The sequence below is a fragment of the Accipiter gentilis genome, chromosome 29 (assembly GCF_929443795.1).
Source record: "Accipiter gentilis chromosome 29, bAccGen1.1, whole genome shotgun sequence".
Taxonomy (NCBI): Eukaryota; Metazoa; Chordata; class Aves; order Accipitriformes; family Accipitridae; genus Astur; species Astur gentilis.
In genome coordinates, this window is record NC_064908.1 from 7,433,167 (window position 1) to 7,456,926 (window position 23,760).

General features: G+C 56.3%; 3 protein-coding genes across 6 annotated transcripts in view; 1 reads left to right on the forward strand and 2 right to left on the reverse strand.

Annotated features, from left to right (window-relative positions):
• The window catches only part of NAV1 (neuron navigator 1), a 78,471-nt gene extending 72,006 nt beyond the window's left edge, over positions 1-6,465 (reverse strand). Inside the window, exon 1 of the mRNA XM_049831804.1 lies at positions 6,367-6,465. The gene's annotated coding sequence lies outside the window, so the exon portion shown is untranslated. The remainder of the gene's footprint in view (positions 1-6,366) is intronic.
• A 600-nt stretch (positions 6,466-7,065) lies between these two features.
• RNPEP (arginyl aminopeptidase) lies at positions 7,066-17,673 on the forward strand. Of its 3 annotated transcripts, none has more exons than XM_049832012.1 (11): positions 7,066-7,455; positions 7,557-7,697; positions 9,249-9,397; positions 10,004-10,120; positions 10,244-10,857; positions 11,102-11,215; positions 11,431-11,543; positions 11,896-12,004; positions 12,675-12,899; positions 13,539-13,681; positions 16,816-17,673. In XM_049832012.1, exons 1-11 carry the CDS (start codon positions 7,066-7,068, stop codon positions 16,858-16,860), a joined length of 2,160 nt encoding a protein of 719 aa, XP_049687969.1. In that variant the 3' UTR covers positions 16,861-17,673. The 3 variants fall into 3 exon arrangements, with proteins under 3 accessions (XP_049687969.1, XP_049687968.1, XP_049687970.1); XM_049832011.1 differs by lacking the exon at positions 16,816-17,673 and adding an exon at positions 14,763-15,017; XM_049832013.1 differs by lacking the exon at positions 16,816-17,673 and adding an exon at positions 14,763-15,017 and having other exon boundaries at positions 10,244-10,479.
• A 106-nt stretch (positions 17,674-17,779) lies between these two features.
• The window catches only part of LZTR1 (leucine zipper like transcription regulator 1), a 38,640-nt gene continuing 32,659 nt past the window's right edge, over positions 17,780-23,760 (reverse strand). For both annotated transcript variants that reach the window (XM_049832010.1, XM_049832009.1), the window contains 4 exons: positions 22,682-22,831; positions 22,362-22,467; positions 21,435-21,515; positions 17,780-18,593 (listed from right to left, as the gene is read on the reverse strand). In XM_049832010.1, coding sequence (XP_049687967.1) covers positions 18,477-18,593; positions 21,435-21,515; positions 22,362-22,467; positions 22,682-22,831 — 454 coding nt within the window. In that variant the 3' untranslated portion in view covers positions 17,780-18,476. The remainder of the gene's footprint in view (positions 18,594-21,434; positions 21,516-22,361; positions 22,468-22,681; positions 22,832-23,760) is intronic.

Consider the following 23,760-nt stretch of genomic DNA (forward strand, 5'->3'; position numbering starts at 1 on the left):
GTCTGCTCCTTCCAACACTCAGCTCTCCAAGCTCACAGCAGGCAGAGCAGGGTCTTTGGGCTAGCAAAAAAGTCACTTCCCCCCCCCACCCCCGGCCCCAGAGCAGGCTAAGGAATTAAAAAATGCTGCAGGGAACGTGGGGTGGGTAACGCTGGGGACACAGCCAAGGGTTGGGCATAATATGGCCCAAAGTGGGAGCTTTAACTCTGAGAGCAGAGACACAGAGCCTGGGGTGGGGATGTGCTATCACTACATCCCTTCCTGCACAGCAGCTGAGCTCCAAGCTGGGGCATTTTTAGACACTGAATCTGCTTCAGGCGATGAACCAGGTGAGGGAAAGTCAACTCCTGGCTCTGATTCCCAACTGACCCTCCCCCAAACCCCTCCCAGTACAAACCATTCCCACCACAAGAAAATTTCCCTGTCTGATCTTACCTGAGCAAGTGGGATGAATCTCTCCTCAGCCCAATAATCCCTCATATAATAAAGAAATCTGCTGCTCTTGCAGCCAGGACTCTTCCCAGCAGTGTTCGCCCCAAGAGCCCCACACACCCACTGGCACCCCAAGGGGGTTTCCCTTGGGACAACTGGGTATTTGCAATGGAAAGCAAAAGCCGCGGGGAGCCCTTAATGGGATGAGTGGATTTTCCAGTGAGCTGCAAATCCGCAGTGGCTTCTGGCAAATACCTCCCTGCTTGGGTCTTGGGGGGGTTGCAGCGGTCCCTGCTCTGAGTGTGAGCAGGCAGGCTGCCCGCCCACCACTGCTGCCAGACTCAAGTGACACAGGGCTTGGAGGGAGCCGTGTCCCCTGGGGTTTATCAGAACAACCCTAAGTATGTCCCTGATGCCAACATCCTCAAAGATCCATGCACTGCCACTTACACACTTGGCTGGAAGAGGTGGGCAGGGGCTGGCAATGCCCCCCCCGCCCCCGCCCCCAGTAATCAGCCTATCAGCCCCAGAGCAGGCAGCAGCTTGGGTCCCACCACCGTTTTACACCTGAAATTAAACCTCCCACCTCCAAGGGATGCAGCTAATGGAGACACTGTGGGTCCATCACACCTGGAGGATGCCTGGCTTTCCCGGAGGGGAGCCTGAGCATCCCTCCAGCATTCTTCGAGCATCCCTCAAGCATCTTGCCTGCCCGCAGCGAGCAGCCCCTGCAGCGACGCAGCACTCCTGCCTTCCCCCTCGCCCACCCTGTGGTGCATATCCCCTGGGGTGGATGTCCTAGTGCGGAGCCAAGTCCCGAGGGGCCAGCAGCGAGGGAGGGTGCAGAGCCCAGCGGGGCGAGGGGCAGAGGAGGAGAGGGGGAAGGGGTGGAGGAGAAGCCGTGACTTATCACCCGGCCCTGAGCAGGGGGAGTTTCCGCTGCCGGAGGTGACGCCGCCCGGCTGCATCCGCAGGGGCCCACAGCCGTGTCCGGTGGGAGCTGAGGATGAGGATGGGGGACGAGTGCAAACCCAGCTCCTCCAGGTCCCACCTCCGCTCCTCCACGGGAACGTGGGGAATCCAGGGAAATACTGGGAGGCATTAACTCGAGCACTGGCTCCCCCCCTAAACCCGCTCCCCGCAGTACAGTCGAGACCTTCAGAGCCCAATTCCTGCATCCTGGTAGTGAGAGGATGCCAGGCCACCAGTCGCACTGCCCCAGCTGGCCCTGGCAATGGGTGGCTTGTCCCCAACTGTCCCCTCCCCATGCAGTGACTTGGGGCACCCCAACCTCTGGTGCCTGTAGGGCAGCACCCAGGCTCCTGGCTTTATCGCCTCTGTGGCCAAATCCAGCCCCGGCACACAGGCGGTATGAAAGGCAGCTCCCGCAGCAGGGGCATGGATGAGTCCAGCCCCAACCACGGGAGCCACAGCATAAATCATGGCAGGTTAAAGCACTAGTGGGTGCCGGAGGATTGTGCCACTGTGCTTACATGAGGACACACGGTGACTGCAGGTGGCAGCAGGGCAGGAGCCAGGATGTGCTGCCAAACCTTTCAGGGACAGGGGTTTGCGGGATGCCACCCTGTGATGAAGAAACGTGCAGCCATTGTGGGTGCTCACAGGAACCCAGCACTGAGATGGAATGACCCAGAGCCCCCCAAAACAGTCCTGGGGGACAGCAATGTTGCTGCAGGTGGTTTGGGAGCTGTGCTAGGATGGGTCATTGACCAGGCAAGCTTGGAGCAGTGCAGGGGAGACCAAGTCCCACAGCCAGCAGCAGCTTCACCCCAGCTCCTGCCCCCCACATCCCCACTGACCTGCTGGGACAGAGCAAAGTTCCAAACCCCCCCTCCTGCCACTCAGTCGGGACCTCTCCCCCTCCAGTTAATGAAAATCCTGTTTTCTCCAATTATTGTCACTTTCTGTGACGGTGGCAGTGGGTGCTGGGAGCTCCTCCAGCCTCTCTGCCCCGCTGAGCATCCCCTAATCTGGGCAGATAATCTGGCAGCAGTCCCTGATGTCCAGGCCCTGTGGCATGGCTGGCACAAAGCTCATTAGAGGTCCCTTGCTAAGGAGCAGGGCTTGAGCTGTGCCAGCAAATGCACCAGGGAAGCCGTTGGAGCCTGCTGGGACAGGTTGGTGACTGATCTGTCACCTGGAAACATTTGAGGAGGACCCATGGCTGTTAGCAATTTGCCACCTGCCTGCAGCCCGTGCCTCAGTTTCCCCATGCCCTGCCATCAGCCTCGTCACCGCGTCTGGCCACCAACTGCCCCGGCAGGTTCCAGCTCCCTGGACTGTGTTTCTGGGGGGTGGCACTCCTCTGGGCTGGGTTAGGGCTTGTGGACGACCCTGCTCAGTGGGGACAGGCTGGTGACATGAGCTGGGATTTCCCTGGGGACACATGGGGTGGCAGACAGAGCCACCATGGTCCCAGCTACCCCATCCATGGGGACCCACCTCTGTCACTGCCTGTTTTTCCCCCTGCATGGGGTACCAAGGGCTGTGGGAGGACAGAAGACAGCTGTCCCCAGCTGCTACCCAATGGACATCCCAGCTAGGTGACAGGGAACTGTCACCCATTTGCCAGCAGCATGGCAGAGGGGGGTCATCATGGTGGTGGGAACGGATGCTGAGGACTCCCTTCCCATACTGGTGTCCCCATCCCAGGCTGATGTCCCCATCCCATGCTGGTGTCCCCATCTTATGTTGGTGTCCCCATCCCAGGCTGACATCCCCATCCCAGGCCAATGTCCCCATCCCAGGCCAATGTCTCCCCCCCAGGCTGATGTCCCCCTGTCACTTTGCTGGTGCTGTAGCTTGTCAGACCTCCCCAGGGAGCAAGTGCAGCTGAGGGGACGTCCTGCTGGATCAGTGAGCAAAAGCGGCTCTGTGAGGGTCATGGGCACAGCCCAGCACCCTCCTCCTCACAGCACCAGCTCCAGCTCTCCCAGCTCCACACAGATCCTGGTCCAGCCAGGAAGGAGGAACATGGCCCCAGGGTACTCGCCTGTTGGGTGCCCGAGCACGGTGGCACTGGGAACAGGACTGGGTGCCCAAGCCTGGTGGCACCACGTCCCGTCCCCAGGACGGCTCCAGCCAGGCCCAGCAGCGGGTTGGTGGCTCAGCATGGGGCTCCCACAGCCAGCCCAGCCAGGGCCCTGGGGGCTGCAGTGGCCCCGCTGGGGTCAGGGGTCCAGTCAGCCCCAGGCTCAGTGGCTGGACCCCGAGCACCAGCCCAGGGGGGTCACCTGCCCCCCCCCATCTGTCCGTGGCCCAGGCCCCGCGTCCCGCCCCGGACCCGGGGCCCCGCTCCCGTCTGCAGACGGAAACATCTTTTTCCTGTCCATGGGGCTGCAGCAGGGCGGGTGGCAGGAAAAAACCTCGTGTCTCGGCGGGTTATTTATAACCTGCTGCCAGCAAGGCCGGCCAGATCGCCCTGCAGCGTCCCCACTCGCATCTTGAGCCCTCTGCCAGCCCCCGCCAGCCCCATCCCTGACCCCCTCGCCATCCCCATCCCCATCCCTGTCCCTGTCCCCATCCCATTCCCGTCCCTGTCCTTGTCCCTATCCCATCCCAGTCCCTGACCCTGACCCTGTCCCTATCCCCATCCCCATTCCCATTCTTGTCCCCATCCCATCCCCATCCCTCTCCCCAATCCTGTCCCCCTCCCCACACACCAAGACTCAGCCTGGAGACCCCCTTAGCAGAAGGAGGAGGCCCAAATCCTGCCTCGGGGACATCATTCTGCTCCCAACAAACACCAGAGCCCACCCAGCTCCATGGTCCCCATCCCACCCCATCTTCCCCCGTTCAGACCCACCCAGGCCCCTCGGGAGCTGGTTCCCTGTGCCAGAGACGTGCAGCAGGACCGGATCCAGCCCATGCCCGTGCCCCAGGAGCCTTTTGCCCTGTCCAGTCCCAGGAAAACATTGGGGGGAAACTGAGGCACAGGGTTGGCAAGGCAAGGAGGGCACCGAGGTGGGTGCAGGCTGCGAGCTGGATGAGGCCAGGGCCATGGGCAGCTGACTGGGGCACATACAGGCACAGCAGGCAAAGCAGGCAGCTCTTGCCCACCCATAGAGGCTGCGGGCAGCCCTGCACCCCCATGGCACAACAGTTACTCAGCGCCTGCAAAATGACTCAGCCAGGATCCGGCTGGGCCAGCAGGGATTTCCTGACTCAGCTTTCCCGGCTGCAAAACTGGGGGGGTCCGACCCCACCTTGCAACAACATAGACACTGACACACCGTGCCGGGGCGTGCAGGGGGTTACCCCCATCCCTGTGACCCCCCGCCCACCCCAGGAGCACCCAGACACTCTCCAGCACTGGGGATGATGGTGCGAGCAGCTACAGCAAAGCCCTGGGGAGTGCAGGCAGCACCCCAGAAACTATGGGCAAACCCTGCCTGCGTGGGGGCATGCGCTTGCCCGCTTCGGGCCGGCCAGGGGCATCCAGCAGGGTCGGCTGCAGGACCATCAGCCCGGCACACCCAGGCTCCCTGGCTCTCCTCCCAGTTGTTTTTTTCCTAGGTGAAATCCAGGAAAATGGGAGCCCTGGCACATGCACGCTGCGGGTCTTCACCGCTTCCCTCCCACGGGGTGCTGGCATGTTAATGTCCCACGGGGAACACGGCCCGTGCTGAAGTCACCTCTAAGTTTTCCCCCTGTGCCGTGCTATCCCAGTTTGGCTGCAGCACCGAGCGAAGCTGGGCTGTGATACCGCTGGCTCCACGGGAGCCATTCCCACAGGGCCTGGGGATGCTCTGTCACCCCAGGGATGCTCGGCCCTTGCTGGGTGGCTGGGGTGGTCGAGCATCCCTGGGATGACGGAGCATCCCCGTGATGGCCGAGCACCTAGGAGGGAGAAGCCATCAGGTTCCTGGCCCCTCTGCTACCAGTGAAAACAGCATTTTAAAAAAAGCCAATGTCCCCACTGCCTTCCCAGCATGGGGACACGGAGCATCTGGAGCTGCACAGCCCCGGGCACCCATTCAGGGACTACCCATGGGTGCCTGCGGCCCCGCAGCACCTTCCCGTGCCAGAAATGAGGGCAGACACCATGAGCAGCTGGCATTGACCTGCTCTGCCTGCGGAGAGGAGATGTGGGGCAGCACAACAGGCATTTTTTGCACCCCAGGCCAGCTCTCTGGAGAACCGTCACCCATTTTGGCAGCCCCCGTGCCTCAGTTTCCCCCTGTCACCCTTTGTTGGCACTGCTGTCCTCCCCGGGGCTAGTTTGGGGTGGCAAGGCTGCCGTGGCTGGGGACAGGGGTGTCCAGGGAATACTGGGGGGGGGGCACTGGGACATGGGGACTTGCCAGCCCGGCCACGCTGCTCCCGGGCCACCCACGCCACGGCTCCCACTCCCGAAACACGGTCCCCGCGGAGAGGTGGAGACACCGGGGGGCACAGGGGAGGGGACACGGGCCGCCTTCCCCGAGGGTCAGGCAGTGCCAACCCGCACAGCTGCTGCCCGTCACCCCGCCAAGATGTCCCCTCTGGCACCGCTGGTCCCCGCAGTACGACCCCATCAACTTGGTGCCCCCTGTCTCTCCCCGGTCCCCGACGGGGCGTCCCCCATCACCACCGATCCCCACCAGCACGCCCCCTCTGTCACCGCCGGTCCCGGCAGGATGTCCCCCATCACCCCGGCCCCACCGGGATGTCCCCCATGTCACCACCGAGCCCCGTCGGGATGTCCCCCATCACCGCCGGTCTTCGCCGGGGGGGGGGGGGTCCCCTGTGTCTTCCAGGTCCCCGCAGGACGTCCCCCATCACCCCCCGCTCCCCGGCGCGGCGTCCCCCGCGTCCTCCCGGTCCCCACCGGCATATGCCCCCATCACCCCCCGTCCCACCGGGACGTCCCCCATCGCCCCGCTCCCCGGTGCCCCCCGCGGGGCAGAGCCGGCCGCCCGGCGCGGCACTCACCGCTCGCTGCGCCCCGTCCCGCCGCCGCCCCGCCGGCAGCGCCCCACCGGTGCCGCCGCCGGTGCCAGACTGGCAGAGCGGCCGAGGGACCCCGCCACGGGTCGGGCCGGGCCGGGCCGGGCCGGGCCGGGGGGAGGAGTCGCGCAGGCCCGTGCCCGGCCCCGCCGCTCCGGCCGCCCGGGGGTGCCCGCCCCCGCCCCCCCCCCCGGCCCCCCGGGCCCCGGCCCGGAGCCGCCCCTGCCCCGCTCGGTCCCCCGGGAGCGGCCCCGCCCGGGCCGCGGTGCCATTCGGCCGCGGGGCCGCGGCGCCTGGAGCCGGCGGCGAAGCCCGAGCCCGGGATCCCCCAGGGACCCCCCGGCCCAGGGTTTCCCCCACTGGATTCCCCTCCATGGATCCCCCTATATACCTCCCCGACCCCCCCCCCCGAACTGCCCCCCGGATGCTCGCCCGGATCCCGGCATGGACCCTCCCATGGACCCCCCCCGCCCCATGGATGCCCCCCCCATGGATTTCCCCTTCCCCCCCCCCCCCGATCCCCCCTCCACGACCTCCCCACCATGGATCCCCTCCCCCGCCCCACGGTCCCCTCCCCCGCCCCGCTCCAGGGACTCCCCGCCGCTGCCCCGGCCCCGCCCCCTCGCCCCACCCCGCCTCCCGGCCCCGCCCCTCCCGCCGTGGCCCCTCCCCCCGGTAGCGGCGATGGCGGCGGCGGCGGCGAGGCGGGACGCGGCCTCGGCCAGCAGCGTGGGCGCGTGGGAGCTGCGGCACCTGCACCTCTCGCTGCGCGTGGCCTTCGCGGCGGCGGGCGCGGGGCGGCTGCGCGGGACGGCGCGGCTCGAGCTCCGCTGCGCGCGCGCGGGCGCGGGCCCGCTGCGGCTGGACGCGCACCCCAGCCTGGCCGTGCACCGCGCCGCGCTCCTGCCGCCCCCCGGGACCCCCCCCGGGACCCCTCCCGGGGAGCCGCTGCCCGTCGAGAGCCGCCCCTTCGCCAGCTACGGCAGAGCCCTGCACGTCGCCCTGCCCGGGCCCCTGAGCGCCGGGCAGCTCCTCACCCTCGAGATCGACTACGAGGCGGGCGAGGGGCCCGGGGTGAGCCGGGGGCCCGGGGCGGGCAGAGCCCCCGGAGAGCACGGGTGGGCGAGCGGCTCCCTCACCCGGGGGTCTCCCCCTTCCCCCCCCCCCCCCCCCAGGTGTGCTGGCTCACTCCCGAGCAGACGGCGGGGAAGCAGAAGCCCTACATGTACACGCAAGGCCAGGCCGTCCTCAACAGGTCCTTCTTCCCCGGCTTCGACACCCCCTCGGTCAAATGCACCTATTCGGCCACGGTGCAGGTAAGCGGTGCCCCCGGGAGCGGGCGGGGGCGCAGAGCCAGCCGCCCCCCTCGCGCCTAGCGGGAGCAAAACCCTCGGCCCGTTTGCAGGGTTTGCTCACGGGGAAGCTGCCGGCTCAAACGTTGGGGCGTCACCTCAGCGGCCCCGCTGCCCGGGCCTCAGCGGTGCTTGTCGCGCTGGCTTCAAATCCTCCACCGCAGGCCCCCAGCGGAGAAGGCTCTTGAGAAATAATTCATTTACGCTCCTATTTTTTCTCTCACTTTCATCTTTAGATGAATACAAGCAGGCCCCAGTGGTCCTCTCGCTTCTCCCCAGCCGCGCGTGCTGGGCGCCGCTTCGTGTGGTGGCCTGCGAGCAGGTGCACGAGCCGGCCGGCCTGCTGAAAGCTCTTCTTTTCCAGGGGGAGGTGGCCGAAATAATCGATGCTTCATGCCAAAATATCGGCTAACTGTTGGGACCAGCTTGGTGTTTAAACCTCTCTGCTTTCCTCCTGCTGCTGCATTTGTCAAAGTAATTCCTCGAATTATCACAGAAAAAAACTATTTTTGCCCCGCAGCAGTCTTGAGGGCAGCAGGATGCCTGCTCTTGACATGTGTAGTAGCAGAAAGATGACTGGGATGAGCCAAGTTTGGGGGGGCACAGCTGGAGAAGGGGGTGACACCAGGTGGCACCACGTCCTGGTGGCGGTGCTGGGGCTGCCAGGCTTCCAGGATGGAAGGAGCAGCCACTGGTCCCCAGGCTTAGTACAAAAACGGGACTAAATAATCCAAATTCCCTCCTTGTGTGCAGGCGGTCGTGCAGTGGTACCAGCACTAGGCTGCCCCGGCATGCCGGGCTGCCACAGGCAAGGGAAGCTGCTTATCAGGGTGACACCAAGCCAAGGCTGATGGCATGCAGTGGCATTGGCTGATGATGCTGGAATTTATTTATTTATTTTGTCTCTTGCTCTAATTTCTGCCCTTAAAGCTTCAGCTGTGTGTCCCTGCAATGGGTGAGCACGAGGTCCAGCTGTCGCAGAGACCTGGCGTGATGCTTCGTACCAAGAAAACCATAATCCCCATGGCACCGAGGGGGCTTGCCCCGCGTTTAGAAGAAGAGAGACCAGATCAGTCTCCCAGGACTCAGGATAGGCTGACAGATTGGCCATGGCTTCTACTTTGGCTTGAGAACAGGAAAAACAAGTTGTTGTTTAAGAAATGGGAGGAGAGCTGGCATCTGAAGGATCCACATCCTCTGCCCTTTCAGCACCTGCATCTTCAGCATTTCTTTATCTCACTGGCACCTTGCACGGCAGGTCCGGCTGTCCCGGGCGATGTTCGAGCGCAAGTGCCGAGTGATGCTGTCGCAGGGATGCAGCTGTGATCCCAAGCTGGAGCTCGGGGTGCTACTGCCCTGCTCTGCGCCTCAAAAGTTGCAGTGCCCACAGACCAGGCCACCTTCAGAGTGCTGGGATGTGTTTGCCATCAGACATTGTGGCGTCCCCAGCTGGGTTAGCCGATGTCCTGCTCTGTACGTTACGGATATAATAGATGTTTTTATCTACGTGTTCAGGTCCCCGAGGGTTTCACGGCTGTGATGAGTGCCACAAGCTGGGAGAAGCAAGACAATAACACCTTCGTCTTCAAGATGTCCCAGCCGATCCCCTCCTACCTGATTGCTCTGGCTGTTGGGGACATAGTGTCTGCTGAGGTTGGCCCAAGGTAAACGGCTCTGGAGGAGACCCGAGTGTTAAGCCCTGGCTGTGGGAGCCACATGGTGAAGCTCCTGTGCCGTGCTGTCCCTGTGGCAGCTGCCTGCTGCCTCTTCCTGCACTGCTGGGCTCTGGAGAGCAGGCAGATGCGGAGTCACCCACCATAAGCATGTCCCGGTCAGTTCCCTCTCTGCTGTGCCTGTGGTGCTGCGTCATCACCAGACCACGGGCTCTGCCGGGTGAAGGTGCTTCTTGCTCTTGAGAGTGAGGTGGAACCTTGGTGCTGGGTCCCCTAGCCTTCGAGGGTGTCCCTGGCTCTGCTTGTTTCACCCCCGTGCACATGAATGAGAGCAGCGGGTCCCGGTTCATGGAGGGTCCCATGTCTCTTCCCAAGGCCAGTGGTTTGTTTGGATTCCTGGCTGTCACACTAGCCATATAAAAGCCCTTTAACATTCAGACAAGGAAAGATTACAGCAGTTTTCACTCTCTCGTTAGCTTCCTTTATCAGCAAACTTTTATTTTGCTGTGGAATAAACACGTGCGGTTCTTGTCTGATGAAGCAATAGGGTAAAAGTCCGCTAATGGTTAAAGCTTCCTCTTCCACACCCTTGGCCAGGAGCCATGTCTGGGCCGAGCCCTGCCTGATCGAGGCTGCGAAGAAGGAGTACGACGGGGTGATTGAGGAGTTCCTGGCAGTTGGAGAGAAGCTCTTTGGACCGTATGTTTGGGGCAGGTACGGCCTCCTGTTCCCAAAGGGCTTTGCTCCCTGTGGCCAGGGAGGGACCATCCCTCTGTCCCCAGCCGTGTCCGCAGGAGGAGGTGGGTCCAACCCAAGCCGTCTGCTCTTCCCTGGCAGGTACGACATCCTGTTCATGCCGCCCTCCTTCCCCTTCGGTGGGATGGAGAATCCCTGCCTCACCTTTGTGACGCCCTGCCTGCTGGCTGGGGACCGCTCGCTGGTGGACGTCATCATCCACGAGATCTCCCACAGCTGGTTTGGCAACCTGGTCACCAACGCCACGTGGGGCGAGTTTTGGCTGAACGAAGGCTTCACCATGTATGCCCAGAGGCGCATTTCCACCGAGGTCTACGGTGCGTGGCCTTGCCCAGCCACGGGGTGCCGAGTCCCCGTGTGTGGCCATGCCATTGCAGACAGGACCTGTGCTGGTCCGGGGTCCGTGTGCTGCGGCTCAGTGCATCCCTCCAAGTGCTGCGTGTGGGGCCGGAGCCTGCCCTGCATCTTGGAAGAGGTGAAGAGCAGCAGCCTGCAACGCCCCGGGGGTTTTGTGTTGCAACAGAACTGCCTTTGCTCCGAGAGATGGATGGAGCTCCCGCAGACCCGTGCCAGGGACGTGGGCGCTGCGATCTTGCCCAGCCTCACCTTCCTCTTGCTCCTGCAGCTCCCTCGGGGAGCTGATCCAGGCTGGCCTGAGCTCCCCTCTGGACACACGGTCACATCCAGCAGCTCAGGTGCTCCCGGTGCAATTTGCTGCAATCAGATAAATTTAAATGGCTCTAAAAGCCTCTTGCTAACCGAGGGCTGGGTTGTCATGCTTCCCTGCAACTCCACCATCCCAATGCCTTGTTTATCGGTTTCCTCCTCTCCCAGCTCATAAGCTAACACTGTTTCCCTCCCGTAGCAGCACCCGTTGCGCTCGAAGTGCACAGGGGTCTGGTTGTGGTCTCCCAACGCCTCCTGCTTGTCTCTGCCCAGGTTCAGCGTACACCTGCCTGGAGGCTGCAACGGGAAGGGCTCTCCTGCGCCAGCACATGGACAACACCGGGGAGGACCATCCGCTCAACAAGCTGCGGGTGATCATTGAGCCAGGTCTGTGGGGTGTCCCCATCCTCCTGCAGCCAGCTGGGTGTTTGTTTCATGGCTTGCAGTAAAACCGGTGCTGGTGGTGGGACCTGAGTGAGGCAATGGCTCTGGGGGTATGTGACAGGCTTGCACCCAGCACAGAAAGTGGACATCTCAGCACACGAGGCCTGTTTTGTTTTGCAGATGGGCAGATGATTTCTGAGGGTTTTCCCTTTTTCTAGGTGTCAATCCGGATGACACATACAATGAAACGCCCTACGAGAAGGGGTACTGCTTTGTGAGCTACTTGGCCCATCTCGTGGGGAACCAGAGCAAGTTCGATACCTTCCTCCAGGTTGGTACAAGGAGGTACCAGGTGGACCTGCCAAGTCATACAAAACCCCATGGCAGGAGGCTGGAGCCCAGCAGGACCTGGGGAAGGATGGGCTGAACAGGGTTACTGGGGAGAGGAAGAGGAGATGGGAAGTAGAGATGTTCACGGGGGAAAAGAGATGAGGGCAGAGCTTGGCATTGCGCTGGCAGCAGATGGTGGCAATGCTCAGGGGTGTCCCAGGGGATGCAGGGGGCTGGGCAGCCCCTGGGGGCAGAATGGGGCTGGTGTGGGCTCAGCAATGCTAAGCCCCCATGAGATGGAGCATGTGTCAGGGGTGAGCGCATGCAGCATCACGCCCTGGCCGTCCCTGCAGGCCTACGTGAACCGGTTCAAGTTCCAGAGCATCACAGCGGATGACGCCCTTGGTTTCTTCCTGGAGTACTTCCCCAAGCTGAAGGAGAAAGGCGTGGACTCCATCCCAGGTCAGCATGATGCCTTCTTGGCCAGGGGACTGGGGTGCCACTTTGCAAACCAGCACTCCATGGGCATCGGAGCTGTCCTGAGTCCCCTGCAGACCTCGTGCACATTATTTAGTGCGTTTCATTGGAGACTGCTGCTACTGGCCTCAGCTCTGATGGAGGAGGCACAGCGCTGGCCAGCCTGGGATCAGGCACTAACCTGGGCTCAGGCGTGCACCCGCTCAGCCTGATTTTTTTTTCATACAAATCCAGTCCGTGCTCTGTGCTCAGGTGCTGTTTCGTGGGGTTTCCCCACTGACAGCTCAGCCCGGTGACTCTAGCACCAAGATGTGAGCATTTGCCGGTGGATCCACTGGCGAGCACTGGGATGGGGCTCAGCCAGTGCCTCAGGCTCAGCTTAGCCTTGCTGCAGAGGTGCAGGCTTGGCAGGAGCTTTTCCTGCTGGAGCCGGTTCATCTTGCTGGCAGTGTTGGGGCTGTTAGTGCACAAGCACACATGGAGCCCGGGATGGCTCAGTGGCCTCGCCCTGTTAAGTCTTTACTTGTCACCATCCCTGGGTAGATTTGCTGGTGCTGGGGATGCTCTCAGAGAAGGCAGTGTGATGTCTGGGCAGCAGCACCCAGTGTGGGGTTCAGAAAACCTGTCCCAGCTCTCCCTCCCTTCCTCCCTGCAGGCTTTGAGTTCGACCGCTGGCTGAACACACCAGGCTGGCCCCCCTTCCTGCCCGACCTCTCACCAGGGGAGCAGCTGATGAAGCCAGCAGATGAGCTGGCAGAGCTCTGGGTAGCCGATGGCTTGAACATGGAGGCGATTGAAGCCGTGGACATCACGGTCTGGAGGACATACCAGCTGGTCTACTTCCTGGATCAGGTCCTGCAGAAATCTCCCCTGCCAGAAGGTGAGGGCCAGGTCACTTCCCAGGGCTCTGGTGCTCAGAGAAGAGATAGTGTGACATGCCCCGGTCCAGCCAGTTTGCTGGGGATGTGAGGACACATCAGCGGGATGCGGGGGTGCATAGCCATCAGCCCATCTCCACTGCAGTCCAGCAGTGGAGTTCCTGGTGTCTGGGAAGCCTCAATCAGTGTGGTGGGGGGATGGAGAGCCAGGGGAAGTGTGTCCCTGGATGTATGGGGACACAAACAGTGGCAGGGAGGAGCCCTGCTGTCCCCAGGCTGGCTCAGCTGGGCTGTTACCTCCCCATGTCACTTCACCTTTCCTTGGCAGTCTTTGCTGAGGGACCTCCCCACCCTTCGTGCTGGCATCCCAAGCCACCGGGCATGTGGCTCTGTAGGTCTGCCTGGCCCCAGGAGGCCCAACATGAGCACCCTCCTGCCCAGAGCCAGCAAATGCCTCGGATGTTCCCAGAGCTGGGGGTGCTGGAAGGCTAGGGGAGGGTCCAGGGCTGGCCCCAGGCTGGGAGCATCCCAGAGGATTTGCAGCACAGCCAGGATGGGCTCACAGGGTCCCCTCAGAGCGGGGACTGGGAGCTGGAGGGAGAGTCCCTGTGGAGATGGCGATGATCCCCCCCCTCTCGCAGGCAATGTGGAAAGGCTGAGCAAGATGTACCCAAAGATCTCCAAGGCCCAGAACGCTGAGCTGCGACTCCGCTGGTGCCAGATCGTCCTCAAGAACAACCTTGAGGCTGAGTACAGCAAAGTCAAGGACTTCCTCCACAGCCAGGTTGGTCCCTGCACAGTGGTGGCTGTGCCCACTGGGGGAGAGACTGGCATGGGGCACAGGACCTTCCATGCCAGAGAGCCAGGGGTTGACTCTTGCTCTTGATAGACCTACAGAAGGTTTGGGTTGGAAGGGACCTTCAAAGATAATCTAGCCCAACCCTCCTGCAGGGACGTCTTCTGCTAGATCAGGTTCCTCAAAGCGCTGTCCAACCTGACCTTGAACACTTTCAGGGCTGGGGCATCCACAACTTCTCTGGGCAACCTATCCCAGTGCCTCACCACCCTCATTGGACAATATTTCTTCCCTCTGTCTAATCTAAACCCAAACCCACATTCTGTCAGTTTAAACCTCCCCCCTTGTCCCATCACTACAGGCCTTGGTAAAAGGTCTCTCTTCATCTTTCTTATAAGCCCCTTTATATATGGAAAGGCTGCAGCAAGGTCTCCCCAGTCACTTTTCCAGGCTAAACAATGCCAACTCTCTCAGCCTTTCTCCATAGCAGAGGTGTTCCAGCCCTCTGCTGAGTTCCATGATCTCCTCTGGACCTGCTCCAACAAGTCCATGTCTGTCTTGTGCTGGGGGCCCCAGAGCTGGATGCAGTGCTCCAGGTTGGGGGCTCAGGAGAGCAGAGTAGTGGGACAGAATCACCTCCCTCGACCTGCTGGCCACGCTTCTTTTGATAGAGTTGGCTTTTGGGGCTGCGAGTGCACATTGCTGGCTCATGTCCAATTAGTCACCCACCGGTACCCCAAAGCCTTCTCCACAGGGCTGCTCTCAATCCGTCCATGCCCCAGCCTGTACTGAGAGTGGGGATTTCACTTGGCCTTGTTGAACTTAAAGAGCTTCTCATGAGCCCACTTATTCTCCAAGGTCAAGGTCTTCTCCCCTCTCCAGGTGCCGTAGTCCCAAGGGCTGCCCGTGGTGGAATTTTCCACTGTGTCCCCTTTGTGCTCTCTCCCTGGCCAAGATCAGGGTGATGCTGGAGGTGTTGTGCCCTGCGGGGAGATGTGGGGCTCCTGGGGCTTCACCCCACTAGAGCCGGGGAGGAGGCTGGGGATGTAACCCTGCGCTGTCTCTGCAGGGGAAGCAGAAGTACACCCTGCCCCTCTACCGTGCCATGTGGGCTGGGTCGGAGTCTGCCCGGGCCCTGGCCATGGAGACCTTCTCTGCTACGGCCCCCCAGCTCCACATCAATGTCCAGAACTACGTCAAGAAGATCCTGGGCTTGGAGGTGGTGGAGGACTAGTGCAGCCTGGGCTCCACTGCCTCCACCGGCTTTCCCTCTGGCAGGACCTCAGTGCTTTCTCCCTCACTGCACACATTTCCTTATTAAAGTTTGTAATTTTTTTTCTCTTTGTGCTTTTCCCGTTCTCGGTAATCCATGGGCAGCCTTAGTGTGACTCCCTGCTCCTCTTGCCCAGGAACCAGGCTGGTGCTCCAGGAGGGGACTCTGCCAGCCCTGGTCTGTGATGCGCAGGTCGCTCCTCCCTCTTCACACACCAAGGTGTCTACCCCCTCCCCCCCCATCACACTTGGGGCTCACTTTGGAGTCAGGGAAAGGGGTGCATTCCTGCTCTCCCACCGGCAGTCCCTCTCCTGGGGGGGGGCAGTGCTCTGCAGCAGGGCAGGCAGCATGCCAAGCCCCAACAGAGAGCTGCCACCAAACCGGCAGCATCGCGTGGGCTCCCATGCCTGCCCCCAGCTCCGTGCAGGCAGGAGGAGGTGAAGGCACCCAGCCTCGCTGCACAGTCCCCGGGGAAACCCGTGCCTGGTGGGAGCAGCCACTGGGGGGCTAAGGCCATCTTGTAAACGTGGACCTAAACCACAGGGACTGACAGAGTTCTGAACAGCAGCGTCATGGATGGGGGGATCTCTGCCCCCTGCACAGCCTGACAGGCTTTTAGCTAGGCATCTTCAATTGGGAAATCAACCCCCTGCTCCAGTGAGCAGCCAGGTGCTGACAGCAATTGCCACAAGCCCGAACAGGCACGGAGGTGATGCCATGCACTTACTGGGACCTGCTCTTTGCAGTTTGCTGGGATAAATCCCAGAGTGTGGACAATGGTGCAAGTAAAGCATGACTTGAGGGCTTTAAAGATCCAGTGTGGCCTACATATGGCGGAGACTGTAGGAGCAAGACAAAGCTAGACAGCCACAGTTACTTACTCTTTACCAAATGCAGGAATATGAGCATGCTCTCCAAAATTCCAGTACAAAACTGCCCCAGGGCTGCAGTAACACCAGTAACCTGCTGGCCATAAAGGACCCCGAGGCCACCGTCCCAGAAGGATGCTCTGAAGTGGCGATAATGAGAACACCCAATTGCCTCAGAAAGCTCAAATAAACCCCACTGCATGTGCTGGCCCTGCTGCCAGGTCTGTGGCAGTAGCTCCTCCAACACCAGCTGCAACTGCCAGTCCTCCCGTCCTGTGATCCCTTAGGAAACCCAGGGGTGCCCTATGGGGCTGGCAAGGCCGTCCCTTTTGGACCCTGCATCCACCTGACGCTACAGGCCTGGCCCATTTCCCCCCCAACAGCCCTGGCACTTCTCTTCTCTCCTTCTCCCGAGACCCAGCCCAGCCCCGCAGAGCCAAACTGCACAGGGACACACCACAGCCCCCACTGTGCTCCCAGGTGCAGGCGGGGACAGCTCAGGCCCCCGCTGGACAGGTCCCTGTCTCCTCTCTTGGAGGGGTGCACAATCCTAGCACAACGCACAACAGCAGCGCAGAGGCAAATCATGACAATGTAACAGTGCCATGGACCGCAATTTTTCAGACAATAAATCTCACTGACGCAATGCAACTCTGACCGAGCACTACGGTCACTAGAGCCGGGACTAAGCCAAAACCATCTCCAAAGCAAGGACGCCCACAGTGCCCCAGCTCAGAGGGTGCAGAGGCTGCACACTCCCTTGCAGATGCACTCAGGAGTAAGCTCCAAACACCAAATAGTTCGAGAAAATGGAGTCAAAGGGGCTGGTTATGGCATGGTTGCAATCAGGCCATTCTTCCTTACTGGGAACAAGGCTGCACGTGTTTGGGAAATGGGTGTCCTCTAGCAGATTCAGCATTGCTGAAAATAACTTGTAGTATTCTTACAAGTTGTAGCATATAAACTTTCTCCATTTGCAGATCTTCTGGTTTCCCAGGGAATGTGCAGACCGTCGGTACAATTAACATGACCTCTGACAAGAGACTTCATTACCTGTGAGGCATCTGGAAATAATCCCTCTGGTTGAAAACGAGCCCTTGGCTCTGATGCCTCTGCCACCTCTGGTCTGACTCACCTGAGCAAGCCATCAGCTGCAAGACAGATCAAGTGGTCCCTAAAGCACCTCCCTTGTATTAAATGAAATCACAGATTCTCCGTTTCACAGAGACTGCAATGCCCTCAGCATACTGAAGCACGCACATGCATGTCATGCTACAGGATGCTGAAAAGGAGCTCACAACTCGTACTGCACCAGGAACACTTTACTGGCCTGAATTAAAAATTATGGCCGCAAGACTGGAAACACAGGAGCTGGGCAGCTGTGTTTCTCAGGAAGGATCTTCCACCGCTCCAGCTCAAGCCAGCTCTTGCCATTCCTGAGAGCCAAGCAGAAAGCAGCACGTCAGCACTGCCTTCTGCTTCACCTCTGCGAACCGGTGCAGCTTAAGGCAGGACAAGATTTTGATTCTCAGCTTGTGTGTCACTCCCTCCTCTGGGCTGCCTTGGTGGCTCTCAGCAGGACTGGGGAGTAGTTCTGATGCTTCACCAACACCAGCTGATCTCTGATGCTCCCTAACCAAGCTGCATCATTCAGCATCCATCGAGAGGTAAAGCTCCTCTCCCCTCTGCAGTGTGGGAAGCATCCAGCGCAGCGGGGAGCTGGGGAGCTGCAACTGGGAGGGAACAGCAGCTGCTTCTGAACTGGCTGGGAAGGGTGCTCTGCCTTCATTCACCTTCCTGCAAAGGCAACGACTAACGAAGACACTTCAGCATAAAATTAGTAACAAGATGTAGCACACTTATTTTTAACAAAGTGACCTTCATCAAGCTCGGAGCAATTCTTGCTTAAATTTTTCCAAAATGAAAGCCAAGTCAATCATGAAATGCCAGGAGAAGATGTTAACTCTTTATTAATAAATTGATTTAGAAAAGCTTAGCAAGACAGGATTAATGGATTTGATGGTCAGAAAGGACCCTGTAATCTTCTAAGTCTGACCTGCTGCAGAGCACAGGTCTGGACTTCCCACAGCCCACCAATCCAGGCAGTTGCAGGAGGGCTTATCTTTTAATCCATACCATGGAGTCTCTGAAAAGTCACTACATTCTGGTCGAACGGTCAGCCTCACTGTGAACACCATGCTCTCTGTTTCCAGTTTTGTTTTATCTGACTTCTCCTTACAGCCCCTGGCTGTGTCAGCTGAAGTTCTTTAAATAGTATTCTTTAAACATTGTGTTTCAAAGTATTAATGACTCTCTTACTCATGACTGCTTTCTTTTACAGTATAAAAGTAATAACGGGCTTGATTCTGAACTTAGTTACTCCCCAAACCATGTGGAATAAATTCATTCCTGTAATGGTTTCGATTTTACAGTTGCGTAACAGAGACCAAACCCTTCTCCACAAAGGTACAAACCAAGCAAATCCACGGGAGAGCAAGTCAGCTGTCCATGCTTCTCTGGGCCGTCTGTTACATTGCGTAGATACTCTGAACAGCTCAGTGTGGAATGGTAAAAAAGAGAGGCAGCTGTAAAATTCTAGGTTTTTTGAGGAACAAATGAGAAGTTCGATTACCAAAGCATGTCATATGTCTGAGCCCAGCTCTGCACACTGCTTGTCTGATATGTGGTTAGCTAATGACTCTATGATGTCAAGAAGGAGTAGCTGACTTAGGGAGCGGAGATTTGGCAACTTGGAGACCTTCAAGGAAAAGAAAAACACAACAGAAAAAACAAAGAAATTAAAACCCTCCCCAAATCACAGCTGATGTATCACTGATTTACCCCTGCCACCCCATGTGAAACAGGCAGGTCAGGCAAGTCAAAGGCTGGGTATGTACGGTGTGAAATCACAGTCGTGGAGCTGGGCTGCAGAGGATGGCCCACGGGGCCTCCAGTCATGACTTCCTGCACTTATAACCCAATTTCAGACTGCTGCATGGAGGGGATGGGAATGGAGAACAGCAGAAATGCTGACCCCAGCACTGCCTCTCTGAGAAAGGAGTGTAATTACTGTTTATATTGACAACTCTACGGCTAATGGATGCCAATTAAGCACTCTCCTGAAAGCAAAGTTGGGGACCATCACAGCCCTGAACTTGAAGTCTGTGTGTTTCTACTGAGAACACGACTTAGGACCTGATCTCTTCACTCCTGTGTGCTCCTAAGGAGGGGTTGTGCTTAGCGTCCCTGCTGATTTTGCTGGCATGCCTCCTGCAGTCAAAGCAGGTCACTGGAGCACTAGCCAACAAAAACCATCACTATGTCAGATATACGAGAATCTACAACAAACTTTATGCTCTTAGACTGTTCAGAAGCTCAACTGTTATCAAAAAGGAGCTCTACACATTGATTCCTTCTCCACAACCTCATAGTAACGAACCAGTAATCCTTCTTTCTAGTTATTAACATACATGCCCAGCCTTGAAGGCAGACTCTGCCTAAAAGCCTGTCCACTTACCCAACCTGTATTAACTGATCTAATAAAATATTATCACCACACTCTAAGAAGCTTGACTGTGATAAAGAATAAAGATGTCCCGAGCATATTTTGAAACCCAGGAAAGAAATGGCTAAGTACACTTTCAGAAAGAGCTCAGGACTTGTGCTTGAAGTAATAACCCCAAAATAAGGGTCCGCGAGGACTGGAAGGGAAAGAGACCCCCATAACACTGGTGGGAATCCTGCCCCTGCACTGAGGCACACACTGCGGAGGAACAGATCAGGGTGTCAGTACGAATGCTTCAGAACAGCAGTTTTATTAGGGCTTTTGCACAATACTGACACACAAAAGCCTAAAAACACATTGCCCAAAATAAGGAACCTCTGGGAACAGCTCTTCAATTAATGTTCTCACTGTGGGGAAAACTCCTTAACAGTCTGAATCAAGAACAGCATTAATCAAACTAGAAGAACAGGAGATCCCAACGGCCATACACCCGGCCTGTCTAAGCCCTGATGACCCACCGGGCTTGCGCAGCTAGAACAAATCACCCTTCAGAGCCTGTGGCTTGCCAGGGAGCAGAACGGCAAGCATTTGTGCCCAGCCACACAGAGTCACCCAGTGCTGGGCCAAAAATCACACACTGAAGCCTCTCAGGCCAAAGAAAAACATTGCATAATTAAGATTTCTTAGTGCACATCTGCTTGACAGTCTTCCAGCCACATTTTGATGAAAACTGTTTTAACAGTCAACAGTTTAAATATAAAACATTTCTACATATTCTGATTAGTGGAGTACAACTGAGTAACGCCCTCCAGTTCAAATCTCTTTTTCTGAAATGTCGCAATGTTCATTTCCCCCCAGTATGTTCTGGTGAGAATCATGCCAACCTGTTTGTCTTCCTGTGGCCTCCACTGGGAAGTTGAGACCATGAGATTTCAGCTCTTGGGGACTGCAATGCATTGACCCCAAACCCCAGGAGATGTCCCAACCACCAGGTTATCCTGTAACCCGCAGTGGAACCATTCTCCATCCCCTGCTGACGCTGGGCCACTCTGCAGGATTCATGAGGCCAGAAGAAGATACATTAAGATCAAAGCAGGGGCTGTAACCTCATGCTGGGGACTATCCAGTGGGAGTGCGATTCCTGGATGCTAGCTCCACTTTCAAAGCTTTTTATGTATATTCAGTTATTTCTGAATGTAAAATGCATCATGCTTGGGCAACTTAGGCATTTAATAAAGAGCCCAAATACCTCCCTCTGCCTCATTTCTAGATACAAACTGGACTTAGCAGTGCTTTCCTTACCCATAGGCAGCAGCAGGAGAATTGTGAGCTTAAATATATAAAGAGAGCGAGCTACTTGAATACTAACTAGGGAATTATTGTCAATCAGTGTGCAGCATCCAGAAATCCCAATTCCTATGATTTACGTACCAATTTCAACAATGCTAATAAGTTGTGCAATGAACTAGTGACATGCTGGGAAACTTTCATGGAGGGATCATATTTCATAGGAACAACTAAACGACAATACCCTTGTTCTCTTGAGTGAGGACAGAAATATCAGCACATCAGGCTCTTGACCTTTCCTATCACTAATGCATCATCCCACATATCAAAACATAAAAACTACAGAAAGCCCAGCCAGGACACGGTAATTTGCCTTTTGAGCACATGACAATATAACATCTATGACAGAGAATACTTCAAGAGAAATCTGAACAGCACATTCGTAACTGCTAGTGAGAGATTTGTGCCCGCAATACATAACGAACTTATCTTGATATACACATGAGAACCCAATGATGGCATGGCACAAAATTAGCAGCTGGAACAAGTGGAAATGGAAGCAATTCTGGGTAACTTCGGTTTTGGAAGGTCTTCACATTTCCAGACTAGGCTGTTCTAGTCTTTCCTTTATTTTTGGTGTGAAAAGTATGCTTAGCGGACTTGTCAGTGAGTGTCAGTAACACGCAGCCAGCTCTCAGCTGTCTCACATGAGAAAGAATGAAATGGATTCCTATATTAATGTGTCTTTAACCAACGCAGTGAAAGAGGACAGCAGCTCTCAAAAGCCCCAGAAAAGATGCAACCAACCTTGGTGAACTGGTGAACGATGATGTGCAGGCAGTGCCTCTTCATGTCCAGGGCTTGGGTCTTGTCAGCTGCCTCTAAAATCTAGAGCAAAAGCAACAATGTGATTTTCCTTCTGCATAGCTCAGATGTACAGTGCACAAACACTGTTCTGACTCAGAGGAGGCAATTCCTCTGAGCTACGGAAACATCTCAATTTTTCATTACAAAGCTGAATCTTTTCTGAACTATTCAAAAATAAGCCTTGGATTTAAAATGTATGGAGTCCTCAGGAGATAACCAGTAGTAAACTGCAGATCTGTTTCAGAGCCAGGTTCCCTGACGTGCCCCACTGAGACTGGCAAGAGCCAAAAGCAGTTAACACTAGAAATGATTCTGCTCATGTTGCAGAGGATTCGGTCTGCCTACCTAGTAGATAGCATTGTAGGCCCTCTTATCACAGAATATTTTTTTGTTAGCTTAAACTTCATTGCCAGATCCTGTCAGCATTACTGATAAAACAAGACTGATGTCACCTGCACATCACTGTTTGCCCTGGTACAAACAACTCCAAACCCTTCTCCGGTAGACGAGTGCTCAGCAGCACATGGTACATCTTAAAAAGACCTTTAGAAACACTGGTCTACAATGGGGGATGAGGAGTTCAGGAGGAACATCCTGTTGGCTAGTTGAGCCATATGTGCTAAACACTTCAGCACAGGAGCACTAGTGACACAAAAAGCAGATAAGGAAGCAAAGCTGCTGAAGGCTGCACTCCTACATATGTGTTAACCACACAGGACCACTATTAAAAGGGTTTGTGCAGTCTCAGTGGATGTCAGTTTGGAAGCAACTCAGTGAACCTGGCACTGGGGGTACCCACTTGACTAGACCCTTTGGCTTTCCTGTATCTCAGTCCAGCGACTACTCAAAGTGCTTGAGGACAGTTACCTGGAGTACATTCTCCACTGTGACATTCATTTCTAGATTCTGCTTACAATAGGCTTGTAGTCTGTTGTTGGAGAAGCCGTAATAGTAAGGTGCAGCAAAGAGATAGCTATTAATCTCATTAAGGAAAAAAAGGTAAAGCAAAGGTAACGGCACTGATTGTAAATAAAGGTCAATGGCAGAAGTTAAAATGGAGTGCCTGTTAATGTGACCCTGACAAATAATCCTCCCAAGTTGTGCCTGGCAATCTAGAGCAAAAGGAAGGTGAGCTGCTGTACATACACTTTAGACAGATGCTTCAATTACTTTAGATTTAAGGATACAGGGAGTCTTCAGGAGGCATGTTTACTTCTCCATAATAAATGTATCTAAGCATAGATTCAAATGCTTGCTTGCTGGGAACCATTTCACCTATAGAAATATTCACTTGCCCATCTTCGGGCATAAAGGAACGGAACATGGCTTCAAAGTAACTGGAAAAGGAAGTAAAACTGATTTAACACATTCTGCAGACAGATGGTTTAATGCAGTATTGTTCAAAGGCTACTTTTAAGCACAGAAGCTTTCAAAGAAGCAAATTCAGGACACAACCTTGGCAAAAACACTGCTAAGTTATTGTTTCATATATGTCTGCCTGTTAGAGAACTCCAAATATAATCCCCCCAATTTTCATCAGCACTACCTGAAATTTGTCTCTTTTTCTAGAAAATTAGGACACATGGTGCTTTGATTTTCATCTAATTTGCATAAGACATAGTAGAGAGCTTAAAGCATTATGAATTTCCTTGGTATCTACAGGCTGCCAATCATGCAGGGCTGTTTTAAGAGCTGTGAAATGCTTCTGGTAAAATACCACAGTAACTAATACTGAATATTATTACTGGGACTGGAAAAAAATTGTGACAGTATTTGAAATAGAAATTTGATGTGAACACTTAAGGTTTGGCAGAACACAAAGGTGCAGGTACACAGAACACACAAGCGAAGGAGAAACCCACTTCACCCACATACTGAGGAGGGATAATAGTACCCATCTTCAGAAGGGTGAACTACTTGCCTCTGCAACAAAGCATGGGAACAATCTAGTCTCTGTTATGCACCATTTTTTGTTACGCTTATTCATACCCAGTCTTAAATATCAGCAAGTGAGAAAGAGATTCAAGTTTCACGTGATACAAAATGGATGTTCACCATCAGAAGACTCTTTCTGACCTCAGCGGACATCTGTTGCTTTCCACTTCACTGAAACCGCCTTATGTTTTACACCCTTTTTCCCTTCCTGTGATTTTACAGATTCTTTGTCTTGCAGTGCAGCTTCTTACACATCCTCTAGAGAATCTCTACAGTTTTAATTTCATCCTATCTTTCCCTGCTGGGTATCAAATTGACAAAAAATATTTAA

Coding starts and splice junctions, on each gene's coding strand:
- RNPEP (XM_049832011.1), top strand. CDS start 7,066: ATGGCGGCGGCGGCGGCGAGGCGGGACGCGGCCTCGGCCAGCAGCGTG. Junction 7,456..7,556: donor AGGCGGGCGAGGGGCCCGGG/GTGAGCCGGGGG, acceptor CCCCCCCCCCAG/GTGTGCTGGCTCACTCCCGA. Junction 11,216..11,430: donor GCGGGTGATCATTGAGCCAG/GTCTGTGGGGTG, acceptor CCCTTTTTCTAG/GTGTCAATCCGGATGACACA.